The sequence below is a fragment of the Salvelinus alpinus genome, chromosome 33, assembly GCF_045679555.1.
Source record: "Salvelinus alpinus chromosome 33, SLU_Salpinus.1, whole genome shotgun sequence".
NCBI classification, from domain to species: domain Eukaryota; kingdom Metazoa; phylum Chordata; class Actinopteri; order Salmoniformes; family Salmonidae; genus Salvelinus; species Salvelinus alpinus.
The window spans coordinates 21340584-21353505 of NC_092118.1; the positions used below are offsets into that span (position 1 = coordinate 21340584).

Genomic DNA, 12922 nt, shown 5'->3' on the forward strand with positions numbered 1-12922 from the left:
ACTTTATCACTGAATACTTTGTTGTGAAACTTTTAGTTTGAATCATAATTAATATTAACAAAGAGTTATTGATATAATACAGTGATATATAGCGTCAATGGAAAACACCTTTTAGTTTGCAATAATCATAATGCCAGGCCAGAACTAACCATTTTATTAAAGGATATAAAGCTATACTATGTAATGGTAAGATTTGTCCTTCCCGAGTCCTATACTAACAGTTGTGGTTAAGTACTGTAACAATCTACACTGTCATTTTATAACTATGCCATGCATATTCTAACCATCACATATTATGTCCAGTAATCACAGATAATTAAGTTTTGACATAAGAGTGATTTTATGATTTCACTATATTTTCTCTTGTCAGTTTTTGCCTGCCTCATAATAAACAGATGGTAAATCCAATGTAGTAGAAACACTTAATTGATAACCCCCATCTCTATCAGACATGTGTGACTTCAGTCTCACTGTTAAACACACATCAGAGTTCGAATTTTACTCAGATACTGAAAAAGGATGCAGTGAACCTGCAGGAAGATATGGTGCCAAGAGAAGACTTAACTATTCAAGTACATTTTTGAAATATTTTCTTTTATTTTTTTGTCTGAAATTACAGCAATATATTCATAAATACCTAATTACTACATTCAACAAATAATATATTACATTACAATTAATTCAAACAAGTACATTTTAAAATCAGAGTTTCACAGCATCTAGAGTCTAGACATCCTCCATAGAGTAAGGGGGCTATTGCGTGTGCGTGCGTGGTAGAGTAAGGAGGCTCTGGGGAAGGGCCTAACGTCCTCCCGCTAACTCATTGGCTGCTTAACTCAGTAGTAGCGCTTGCTGTCTGATTGACAAGTGGTGCTCTATCGTAGCTCTGCTCTGGTCTGTAAACATGGTTCCGCCTCCCTAACTGGGTGTTCCTCTGAGAGCTCACCAGGAGTGGAACAAAGAGGGATGTAGGGACCAGACCTGCAGCCACCCTCCCCTCCCTGTCATCTCACATCCACAGCATCAGACTGGAGTTCAAACAGAACCCGTTTAGGACTACATACTCAGCCTTGTCAACTCTGACTGACAGCACTACAATACCCACGCTGCATTGCGATCTATGCTGCCAGAGGTCCTCCTGCAAGGCTAAAAGGCCAGACACTCCCACAGAAGGAAGGTAGGGGAATAGAGAGAATGGGGAACAGGGGTACTGAGGCACAGGAGACAGCTATAGCCAGCAGCGAGGTGGACACTGATGCAGGCATGAAAACACACACTATAGATGCATAGTGCAGTGCAGGACAAGGATTCATATACTTGGCAAAAGAGAACCTTTAATTGACTTTGGATTTGAAGGCCCTCAAGTGAAAAACAATTGTCCATTAACCAATTGTTGGCAAGGGATTTGACATTATGATAAGTGGGATCAATGTAGTAATATAATATGTTTAGAAGTGGGATGGTCATTTAAATTCAGGGAGTTAGTTTAATTACTCTATTTGGAGGTTTAAAAAAGTCTCATGATATTTTGTGCGAGGGAGGGCTACTTTTTGGCACTATTTCCTTTTATGGCAAACACAAAGGAGAAGAATCTTGACGTGGTATTGTCTGCATTGTTCCCTCCTCTCTGTGGGTTTAGTGATATGAATGTCTCATTATAATGGGTGTTGTGCCCCTCGTGCTTAATGATAAGGTCCAGAGAGATGGGTCTAGTTATCAGTTAACAGTTCTACTAAGGGCTCATCCCTGGACTAGAGCTGAAGGGGGGAAAAGGAGAGAGAGAAAATAAAGGATGACATTGTAACTGTAGCTGTCACTCACTCTTTCCCATGGGTAACTACTCACACAGGGAGAGTGGTAAAACATGCTGTTCCTGACAGGAGGGGTTCTGTGTGGGTGTTCTGACGGAGTGCATGGATCTGGGAGGCCTGTGGGGCCTGGAGTTAGGTCTTACCCCCATCTCAGTGAGCCTTACGGGGCCTGGAGGCCAGGGGAGGGAGGGCTGTGGGGCCTGGAGTTAGGTCTTACCCCCATCTCAGTGAGCCTTACGGGGCCTGGAGGCCAGGAGAGGGAGGGCTGTGGGGCCTGGAGTTAGGTCTTACCCCCATCTCAGTGAGCCTTACGGGGCCTGGAGGCCAGGGGAGGGAGGGCTGTGGGGCCTGGAGTTAGGTCTTACCCCCATCTCTGTGAGCCTTACAGGGCCTGGAGGCCAGGGGAGGGAGGGCTGTGGGGCCTGGAGTTAGGTCTTACCCCCATCTCAGTGAGCCTTACAGGGCCTGGAGGCCAGGGGAGGGAGGGCTGTGGGGCCTGGAGTTAGGTCTTACCCCCATCTCAGTGAGCCTTACAGGGCCTGGAGGCCAGGGGAGGGAGGGCTGTGGGGCCTGGAGTTAGGTCTTACCCCCATCTCTGTGAGCCTTACAGGGCCTGGAGGCCAGGGGAGGGAGGGCTGTGGCTGGAGCTCAGGCTGCTGCTATGGCAGAACACATGGCTGGGTCAAAGGGGGAGAGGAGAGGAGTGGAGCATGTTCTCTCTCTCCTTTCTCCTTCAATCTACACCCCCGAACAGGGCAGTCCTGACCAGCAGCAGAACAAACACTAAAAGCTAAGCTTTCTGTTTCAACCAAAAAAGCATGAACATATAAAAAAATGGCAGGCTTATTTTCTTCTTCTTAATAGAACAATGATTAAAGTAATAAAAACATACAAAATTATTTTTAGTCTTAATATTATTTACAATACAAGGCTGAAGCACCTTTTAAATTCTTATTCTCATCTCGAAATAAAACATTTCCTTTATTCATTCCAAAATGTGCATTTTGTAAGTTCTTCCCTAATTTGAACAGTTCTTTGTCGTAACACAGTACCACCAGGTAGTTCTTCAGGTCTTTCTCTTTAAGTGCATTTCAAGTTTGAAAGCTGGCCTGACCTGCCGCCAGGAGAGATGCTGGGAGGTTCAGTCCTGTCCGATTGGCCAGAGGTAGGGGCATTGGATTGGTGGTAGATGGCGCTCTGTCACGTGACCACACCCATTCTAGGGCTGAGCTGCTCTCCGGTTGCAGGATTGTCTGTGTGGGTGTGGCTGTGAGGGGAGCCCAGGATGGGGCTGGGACTGCAATGTAAGAGAGTAACTGGTGCCTGCTGAAGAGAATGGTGTGAGTGTGTTCTTCTGTATGTTTGTGTGTGTGTTGACCATGCCGTCCTAGAGCTTTGCCCCATGTGTGACGTGCCCGTTGCGCCCTCTGACCCCAGGGTTAGCACAGACCACTGGCTGGTGGCACCGTCCCTGGCAGGCTGGCGGCAGCCCCATCCATCTATCAATGAATCCATGAATCCATCCCTCTCTCCTGTGGAGCTGTCACCTGGGGGGGTAACCCTTGTAGTGCCCTCCCCTGGCCCAGTGGGGCTGCGGCAGCGTCAGACACTTCCTGAAGTGCTCCAACTCGGCCTGTAACTTCTCCCTCTCCACCGCCAACTTCTGTCTCTGAGACATCAACTCCTTTAAACAGAGAAGGAGGGAGGGGGGGAAGAGAGAGAGAGGAGAGAGAGGAGAGAGAGGAGAGAGGAGAGAGAGGAGAGAGAGGGGAGTAGAGTCAATAAAACCATATTAACAAAAATGTAACAACACCATAAAGAGAAAGTAACAAAAATGCAGCACAAGTATACACACACACACACACACACACACACACACACACACACACACACACACACACACACACACACACACACACACACACACACACACACACACACACACACACACACACACACACACACATTTGCTTAGAATTCTGTGGCATTATTTAATAATATTTTACAGTATGAAGAATACAATTGAACATAGCTGATTAAAATATAAACTATATTTCCTCCAAACGATTTGAAAGAAGCTCAGTGATGATAGATGTAGCAGACAGGGTCTTACCCCCATGCTGTGGGAGAGCTGCTCTGCTGTCAGGCTCAGGTTGTAGTGCTGGTTCTCCAGTCTCCGACACTGGCTCTGCAGCACCTGGCGCTCCACACCTTGCTCTGAAGGAGGGAGGGAGGACCGAAGGCAGGGGAAGAGAAGGGGGGGAGAGGAGAAGGAGGAGAAGGAGAGGAGGGAGGCAGAGGAGGAGAGGGAGAGAGGAAGGAGAAGAGAATAACAGTGAGCCTGAGGGGATATGACCTGGGTTCTCATTAGCATCCATGCTAACACTCCCTACCTGTCTCTCCCCATGTACCAATAACCAGAGAGCAGGACACAGCTAGAGCTACAGCAGACCATACTGCCACAGGCAAGCAGCACACAACTCACTACACAAGACTCATTACAGATAGTGTATGTATGTTTGACTGTTTACATCCTATTTGTTGGACCAACAGAGTAGTAGAAAAAGATAAATACCACCCTCTAGTGTTGGGAATACGCTACAACTACTCATAACCAAAAAGTCATAAATGTCCATTGGTCTCTAGATTTCAACCATACATGAACGATTCCAAAATCAAGGACATTAGTCATTAAAGGTCCAATGCAGCCAGTTAAGTACCTTATTGTGATTGTTTTCAATTAAAATGGTCAAAAAAAGAAGAAAAAAAAGCTTCTTAGCAAATAGCAATTTCTCAAGCAAGAATTTGACTAGGAGTGTCTGGTAGTGCTCTAAGTGGGAAGGGGAAAACTGAAAAATATATTTTATTGGCAGAGAGGTTTGGAGCTCTCTTTCTTATTGGTCTATTAACTAATTCACTGCCAAGCAGGACAAAACTTCACCCCACTAAAACAGCCCCAAAAAAGAATAATAACGTTTTGACTGCACTGGGCCTTTAAATAAACAGAAAAGTGACTGACTGCTTACCTTCAATGTATTCCTGATAGGCTTCAAAGATCGCTTCAATCCCCTGCCACCTGGGTACTGGGGCCTCCTCTTCCTCCTCTTCCTCGTCTTCTTCTGAGTCCTCTGGTGCAGACTGCTCCTCCCTCGCTCCTGGGGGCTCTCGGTGGGGGTGCGGGGGGCAGTGCTGCCCATTGGGCTGGGGGTGCGGGTGTGAGTGCGGGTGTTGGATGGAGTGTGCGTGCGGGTGTGTGTGAGGGTGTGTGTGTGGCGGGGGCGGCCGGCTGGGGGTGCTCTGCAGCTCTGGAATGTTGTAGTGCACGGAGGAGTCCTGGAGGTGAGAGGGCGCTGAGATCACTGTGGCTCCACCTTGAGAGGGGGGGGGGGGGGTAGAGAGAAAGGGAGAGAAAGGGATATTTATATTTATTTAACCATTATTTAACTTAGCAAGTCAGTTAAGAACAAATTCTTATTTACAATGACGGCCTACCCCGGCCAAACCCAGACAACGCTGGGCCAATTGTGCGCCGCCCTATAGGACTCCCAATCACAGCCAGATGTGATACAGGATGGATTCGAACCAGGGACTGTAGTGATGCCTCTTGCACTGAGATACAGTGTCTTTGACCGCTGCGCCGCTCGGGAGCCCAAGATATTACATTAACACATCATCACTGTTATTACTTGGGTTGTTCCACAAATAGAGAACATTTTGCGCCCCTTTGATATTTAAAGGAGAAATTGTGCACCAATACTGAATTGTATAAGCCTGTTATACTCAATGAAGTGCCCTTTAATATTGACCACATGGGAAATTCAATAAATCAGATTTTTCTTTTGAATAAAAATTTGCTAAGGTGCCAAACTTCAGAACATGTCCTTTGCATGTTTTTAAAGGTCCAATGCAGCAGTTTTTTTTATCTACATTTCAAATAATTTCTGGGTAAAAATGAAGGATCGTACTGTGATTGTTTTCAATTAAAATGGTCAAAAATAAACCAAAATAGCCTTTTAGCAAAGAGCAATTTCTCAAGCAAGAATTTTGCTAGGACTGTCTGGGAGTGGTCAAAGTAGGGCAGGGAAAACTAAAAACTAGTAGTTATTCTCTTTCTTATTGGTTTATTAACAAATGTACCTTCTGGTGATGTCACCAGGCAGGCCAAAACTCCAATCACCAAACAGTCTTACACTAAAAGGGAATTATCATAATTTTCACAATTTCACAGTATTATCTCAAACTCATAGTGTGGAAATATTTATAAAACACAGGAATATCATGTTTCTGACTGTATTGGGTCTTTAACCCAAAGTTCTTCAAGTTTATTACCATCATTGTTAGCCCTAGTTATGTTCTTGTTTGACAAAATAATTTCTGAAGATTAATATTCATTTAATTTAGTGAACTTTTGTTTTAATATGGTGAAACTATTCCTTTTTAAATATGTTTTTCAAAATAAACATTGAACAAATAATAGTCAAATCATCGTGTAAAAGCAGGTGAGTTGGGTCTATGCTTTTTGGCTGGAAAACCGTGCGAGTCAAGCAAAACAAGTCACCACTGTTACCCATTGATAGATGATAGAGATGATAGAGACCTTAGTGCTGCCTTTGATACCATCGATCACCACATTCTTTTGTAGAGGTTGGAAACCCAAATTGGTCTACACGGACAAGTTCTGGCCTGGTTTAGATCTTATCTGTCGGAAAGATATCAGTTTGTCTCTGTGAATGGTTTGTCCTCTGACAAATCAACTGTACATTTCGGTGTTCCTCAAGGTTCCGTTTTAGGACCACTATTGTTTTCACTATATATTTTACCTCTTCGGGATGTCATTCGAAAACATAATGTTAACTTTCACTGCTATGCGGATGACACACAGTTGTACATTTCAATGAAACATGGTGAAGCCCCAAAATTGCTCTCGCTAGAAGCCTGTGTTTCAGACATAAGGAAGTGGATGGCTGCAAACTTTCTACTTTTAAACTCGGACAAAACAGAGATGCTTGTTCTAGGTCCCAAGAAACAAAGAGATCTTCTATTGAATCTGACAATTAATCTTGATGTTTGTAAAGTCGTCTCAAATAAAACTGTGAAGGACCTCGGCGTTACTCTGGACCCTGATCTCTCTTTTGACGAACATATCAAGACTGTTTCAAAGACAGCTTTTTTCCATCTATGTAACATTGCAAAAATCAGAAACTTTCTGTCCAAAAATGATGCAGAAAAATTTATCCATGCTTTTGTTACTTCTAGGTTAGACTACTGCAATGCTCTACTTTCCGGCTACCCGGATAAAGCACTAAATAAACTTCAGTTAGTGCTAAATACGGCTGCTAGAATCCTGACTAGAACCCAAGGTTTTACTGCTAACCTACAAAGCATTACATGGGCTTGCTCCTACCTATCTTTCCGATTTGGTCCTGCCGTACATACCTACACGTACGCTACGGTCACAAGACGCAGGCCTCCTAATTGTCCCTAGAATTTCTAAGGAAACAGCTGGAGGCAGGGCTTTCTCCTATAGAGTTCCATTTTAATGGAATGGTCTGCCTACCCATGTGAGAGACGCAGACTCGGTCTCAACTTTTAAGTCTTTACTGAAGACTCATCTCTTCAGTGGGTTATATGATTGAGTGTAGTCTGGCCCAGGAGTGTGAAGGTGAACGGAAAGGCTCTGGAGCAACGAACCGCCCTTGCTGTCACTGCCTGGCCGGTTCCCCTCTCTCCACTGGGATTCTCTGCCTCTAACACTATTACAGGGGCTGAGTCACTGGCTTACTGGTGCACTTTCATTCCGTCCCTAGGAGGGGTGCATCACTTGAGTGGGTTGAGTCACTGACGTGGTCTTCCTGTCTGGGTTGGCACCCCCCCCCCTTGGGTTGTGCCGTGGCGGAGATCTTTGTGGGCTATACTCGGCCTTGTCTCAGGATGGTAAGTTGGTGGTTGAAGATATCCCTCTAGTGGTGTGGGGGCTGTGCTTTGGCAAAGTGGGTGGGGTTATATCCTTCCTCTTTGGCCCTGTCCGGGGGTATCATCGGATGGGGCCACAGTGTCTCCTGACCCCTCCTGTCTCAGCCTCCAGTATTTATGCTGCAGTAGTTTATGTGTCGGTTGGCTAGGGTCAGTTTGTTATATCTGGAGTACTTCTCCTGTCTTATCGGTGTCCTGTGTGAATTTAAGTATGCTCTCTCTAATTCTCTCTTTTTCTTTCTCTCGGAGGACCTGAGCCCTAGGACCATGCCTCAGGATTACCTGGCATGATGACTCCTTGCTGTCCCCAGTCCACATGGCCGTGCTGCTGCTCCAGTTTCAACTGTTCTGCCTGCGGCTATGGAACCCTGACCTGTTCACCGGACGTGCTACCTGTCCCAGACCTGCTGTTTTCAACTCTCTAGAGACAGCAGGAGCGGTAGAGATACTCTTAATGATCGGCTATGAAAAGCCAACTGACATTTACTCCTGAGGTGCTGACTTGCTGCACCCTCGACAACTACTGTGATTATTATTATTTGACCATGCTGGTCATTTATGAACATTTGAACATCTTGGCCATGTTCTGTTATAATCTCCACCCGGCACAGCCAGAAGAGGACTGGCCACCCCTCATAGCCTGGTTCCTCTCTAGGTTTCTTCCTAGGTTTTGGCCTTTCTAGGGAGTTTTTCCTAGCCACCATGCTTCTACACCTGCATTGCTTGCTGTTTGGGGTTTTAGGCTGGGTTTCTGTACAGCACTTTGAGATATCAGCTGATGTAAGAAGGGCTATATAAATACATTTGATTTGATAGATAGGCGAGACATTTTTTAACAATACATTTTTTGGGGGGAACTTGCATTCAATTGCCCATCCCTGTTGCACAGAACAAGCTTCCATTCCCTCTGTCACGAGGGGATTTATGGCTGATTTAAGATGAAAACCTCAACCCTGTTACAGTCAACCCTGTTACTTTAATGGCAATACATTGGCACTTACGATAGTATCTTTTTAAAATTTAACCCCTTGCGATGAGAAAACACCATGAATGCTGCACAACCTTAATGGTCAGGGTTAGGATCTATTTTGGTTTCAACTGGTTTCTTCACTGACATTTTCAACCTCTCCCTGACCGAGTCTGTAATACCAACATGCTTCAAGCAGACCACCATAGTCCCTGTGCCCAAGAACACCAAGGTAACCTGCCTAAATAACTACAGACCCGTAGCACTCACATCAGTAGCCATGAAGTGCTTGAAAGGCTGGTCATGGCTCACATCAACACCATCATCCCAGAAACCCTAGACCCACTCCAATTTGCATACCGCCCCAACAGATCCACAGATGATGCAATCTCTATTGCACTCCACACTGCCCTTTCCCACCTGGTCAAAAGGAACACCTACGTGAGAATGCTATTCATTGACTTCAGCTTAGCGTTCAACACCATAGTACCCTCAAAGCTCATCACTAAGCTAAGGACCCTGGGACTGAACAGGGTAGGGTAGGCAACAACACATCTGCCACACTGATCCTCAACACCGGTGCCCCTCAAGGGTGCATGCTTAGTCTCCTCCTGTATTCCCTGTTCACCCATGACTGCGTGGGCAAGCATGACTCCAACACCATCATTAAGTTTGCAGATGACACAACAGTGGTAGGCCTGATCACCGTCAACAACGAGACAGCCTATAGGGAGGAGGTCAGAGACCTGGCCGTGTTGTGCCAGGACAACAACATCTCCCTCAACATAATCAAGACAAAGGAGATGATCATGGACAACAGAAAAATCTAATCTAATCAAATTGTATTTGTCATATGCACCAAATACAACAGGTGAAGACCCTACAGTGAAATGCTTACTTACAAGCCCTTAACCAACAATACCGTTTTAAGAAAAATAAGTGTTAGGTAAAAAATAGAAAATAAAAGTAACAAATAATTAAACAACAGCAGTAAAATAACAAGCGAGGCTATATACAGGGGGTACTGCTACAGAGTCAATGTTCAGGTGCACCGGTTAATTGAGGTAATATGTACATGTAGGTAGAGTTAAAGTGACTATGCATAGATTATAAACAGAGAGCAGCAGCAGCATAAAAGAGGGTGGGGGCAATGCAAATAGTCTGGGTAGCCATTTGATGAACTGTTCAGCAGGCTTATGGCTTGGGGGTAGAAGCTGTTAAGAAGCCTTTCTTACCTAGACTCGGCGCTCCGGTACCGCTTGCCGTGCGGTAGCAGTGAGAACAGTCTATGACTAGGGTGGCTGGAGTCTCCCTGCCATCCAGGACCTCTACACCAGGCGGTGTCAGAGGAAGGCCCTAAAAATTGTCAAAGACTCCAGCCACCCCAGTCATAGACTGTTCTCTCTGTTACCGCACGGCAAGAGGTACGGGAGTTCCAAGTCTAGGTCCAAAAGGCTCCTTAACAGCTTCTACCACCAAGCTATAAGACTGCTGAACAGTTAAGAAAATTGCTATTTGCATTTACCCCCGTTTTTTTACAATGCTGCTACTCGCTGTTTATTATCTATTATCTATACATAGTCACTTTACCCCTACCTACATGTACACATTACCTCGACTAACCTGTACCCCAGCACATTGACTCAGTAGCGGTACCCCCTGTATATACCCTCGTTATTGTTACTTTATTGCGTTACTTTCTTTTTACTTTAGTTTATTTAGTAAATCTTTTCTTAACTCTTATTTTTCTTAAAACTGCATTTTTGGTTGAGGGCTTGAAAGTAAGCATTTCACGGTAAGGTCTACACCTGTTGTATTCGGCGCATGTGACAAATACAATTTGATTTGATCTGGAGATTCCCAGTATAAGCTGATCCTAGATCTGTGCCTGAGGGTAACTTCTACCTGGAGTATGAACGAGAGCTGCTGCGGTACCTTTGTGCTTCTGCAGGGCCTTCTGTGTGGACTGGAGGACAGACTCGTGGAACTGCTGGGCAAACTCTTCAGCAGTAAAGCTCTCCCAGGGCTTGGTCCGGCCGTTCAGGCTGGGGGGAGCGTCTTTAGGCTGCATGGGGGGCCGCAGGCTATTCAGCAGGCTGGATGACGAGGTCCTCTTGGAGGGGGGGCCCTCAGGGAGCCCACGGGTCTTTTCCGGGTAGGGGAGTGGAGGAGGGGGGTCCTTTGGTCTCAGTGCGTCAGAGGAGGAGGGGGGTTTAGACTGCCCCAGGAGTCCGCCGGGGGAGGAGGGACTGACACTGAGTGGCTCATCTGATTCGCTGGAAAGCGTTGAGGCAGGATCTGTTGGGACAGGCGGATGTCACAGTCAATGAATTGAGACACATTCCCACCCAGAATCATATAAATATACTGTATCAAGACATCAGCAGGCAATCAATCATTTGAACCCCAACCCATAACATTACCGCCTGTAACATTGCTACAGAGATGTCTCTCACACACCTGTCTGATCGATTAAGCACAAACAGCAGGGAAAGAATGAGGGTGTGTGTTTGTTTGTGTTTGTGCGTGCGTGCGCGCTTACCTGAGTTCTGTGCTTGGGGGGTCTTACATAGGGGTTGAGGGGCATGTCTGATGGTATCCAAGGTTACGCTCTTCTGTTTAATGGCCTGAAGCAATTCTACCACTATCTCATTATCTGGCAGAGAGAGAGGTATATATAGAGAGAGAGAGTGGGAGAGAGAGCGAGAGAGAGAGAGAGAGGGAGAGAGAGAGGGAGAGAGGGAGAGAGAGAGAGAGAGAGAGAGAGAGAGAGAGAGAGAGAGAGAGAGAGAGAGAGAGAGAGAGAGAGAGAGAGAGAGAGAGAGAGAGAGAGAGAGAGAGAGAGAGAGAGAGAGAGAGAGAGAGAGAGCATTAACATCTCATCCACGTCTTTGTAATTCCTGCTGCACCTCTGCTGTGAGTGTGTGTGTGTGTGTTTGTGTGGGAGGCTGCACACTACCATCTGCAGGCAGCATGCGGTAAATCCACAGGATTAGCACGGGATCGCCGTAAACCTGCCGCTGCCACAACACGCCTCGCCACAGCAGTGTGTGTGTGTGTGTGTGTGTTTGTGTGTGTGTGTGTATCTGTTTCTCCTCACAGAAAGTCCAGCTGTCACACTGAAGAGGGAGGCAGTGTAATGTGTAATGCATGCTAGCAACAGTGTGTTTAATATATAACGTATAATTAAGCAATAAGGCACAAGGGCTGTGGTATATGGCCAATATACCAAGGCTAAGAGGTGTTCTTAGGCACAACGCATCTAAACTGGTTACCAATGTAATTAGAACAGTCAAAACAAATGGTCTTACCCGTGGTATACGGTTTGATATACAACGGCTTTCAGCCAATCAGGAATCAGGGCTGGAACCACCCAGTTTATAATGTACAATAGAGATAGTGAAATGTCAGGTGTCTGTCACACTGTGTACATGTCTCCAGAGCACAGTGGACATGATAACCATGTCCATGACAGCTTTAGGGTTAGGAGGTTAGTTGCTCTGTGCGGTGAGGTTGGATGGTGAGTAGGGGTTAGGGTGTAGTGTTTAGGATGTAGGGTACATACCTCTCCTCTGCTGTACAGAGACGTGGGACAGGCTGAACATGGTGAGGAAGCGTTTCTTGTCTTCCAGTTCGGGGGCTCTGTCCATCTCCTCTGGGGTGAAGTGGGTGCTGAGGGGGGCCGGGGGAGGAGGGGTGCGTTTGGACAGCACAGCCGGGGGCGAGGGGCTGCGCTCCCTCAGCATCCTCCTCCTCTTCCTCCTCTTCTGCTGCACCAGGTGGTCGCGTCGTGACACCGTGGTCAGACCAAACACACACAGGAAGTCCACTTTCTACAGGGGGACAGGAACGTATTATAAAGCCAGGAGATAACAGTGTGTATAGAGTGTGTGTGCAGGATAAAACCGTACCTCCGTGGAGTCGTCCAGTTTGAGAGGGGGCTGCCCTGCTACCCTCCTGAGGTGGGCCCTGACCTCCTCCTCATCACTCTCATCATACGAGTCATCCAGCTCGTAGTAGTAACCTGGAATGACCAGAGGAGGCAGTTAGTACTGACTTACATACAACTAACAACTTCAGTACATACTACCACTACACAAACACAACCTAACAACTTCAGTACATACTACCACTACACAAACACAACTAACAACTTCAGTACATACTACCA

General features: G+C 46.1%; 1 protein-coding gene across 1 annotated transcript; it reads right to left on the bottom strand.

Moving 5' to 3' along the window:
- Nucleotides 1-573: 573 nt before the first annotated feature.
- Nucleotides 574-12796, bottom strand: LOC139562831 (genetic suppressor element 1-like). Its single transcript, XM_071380945.1, has 7 exons — nt 12663-12796; nt 12317-12584; nt 11294-11407; nt 10687-11049; nt 4838-5182; nt 3925-4028; nt 574-3495 (listed from the first exon to the last, which is right to left on the bottom strand). The coding sequence occupies exons 2-7, from the start codon at nt 12495-12497 to the stop codon at nt 3355-3357; spliced, it is 1248 nt and encodes a 415-aa protein (XP_071237046.1). The 5' UTR covers nt 12498-12584; nt 12663-12796; the 3' UTR covers nt 574-3354.
- Nucleotides 12797-12922: the final 126 nt, after the last annotated feature.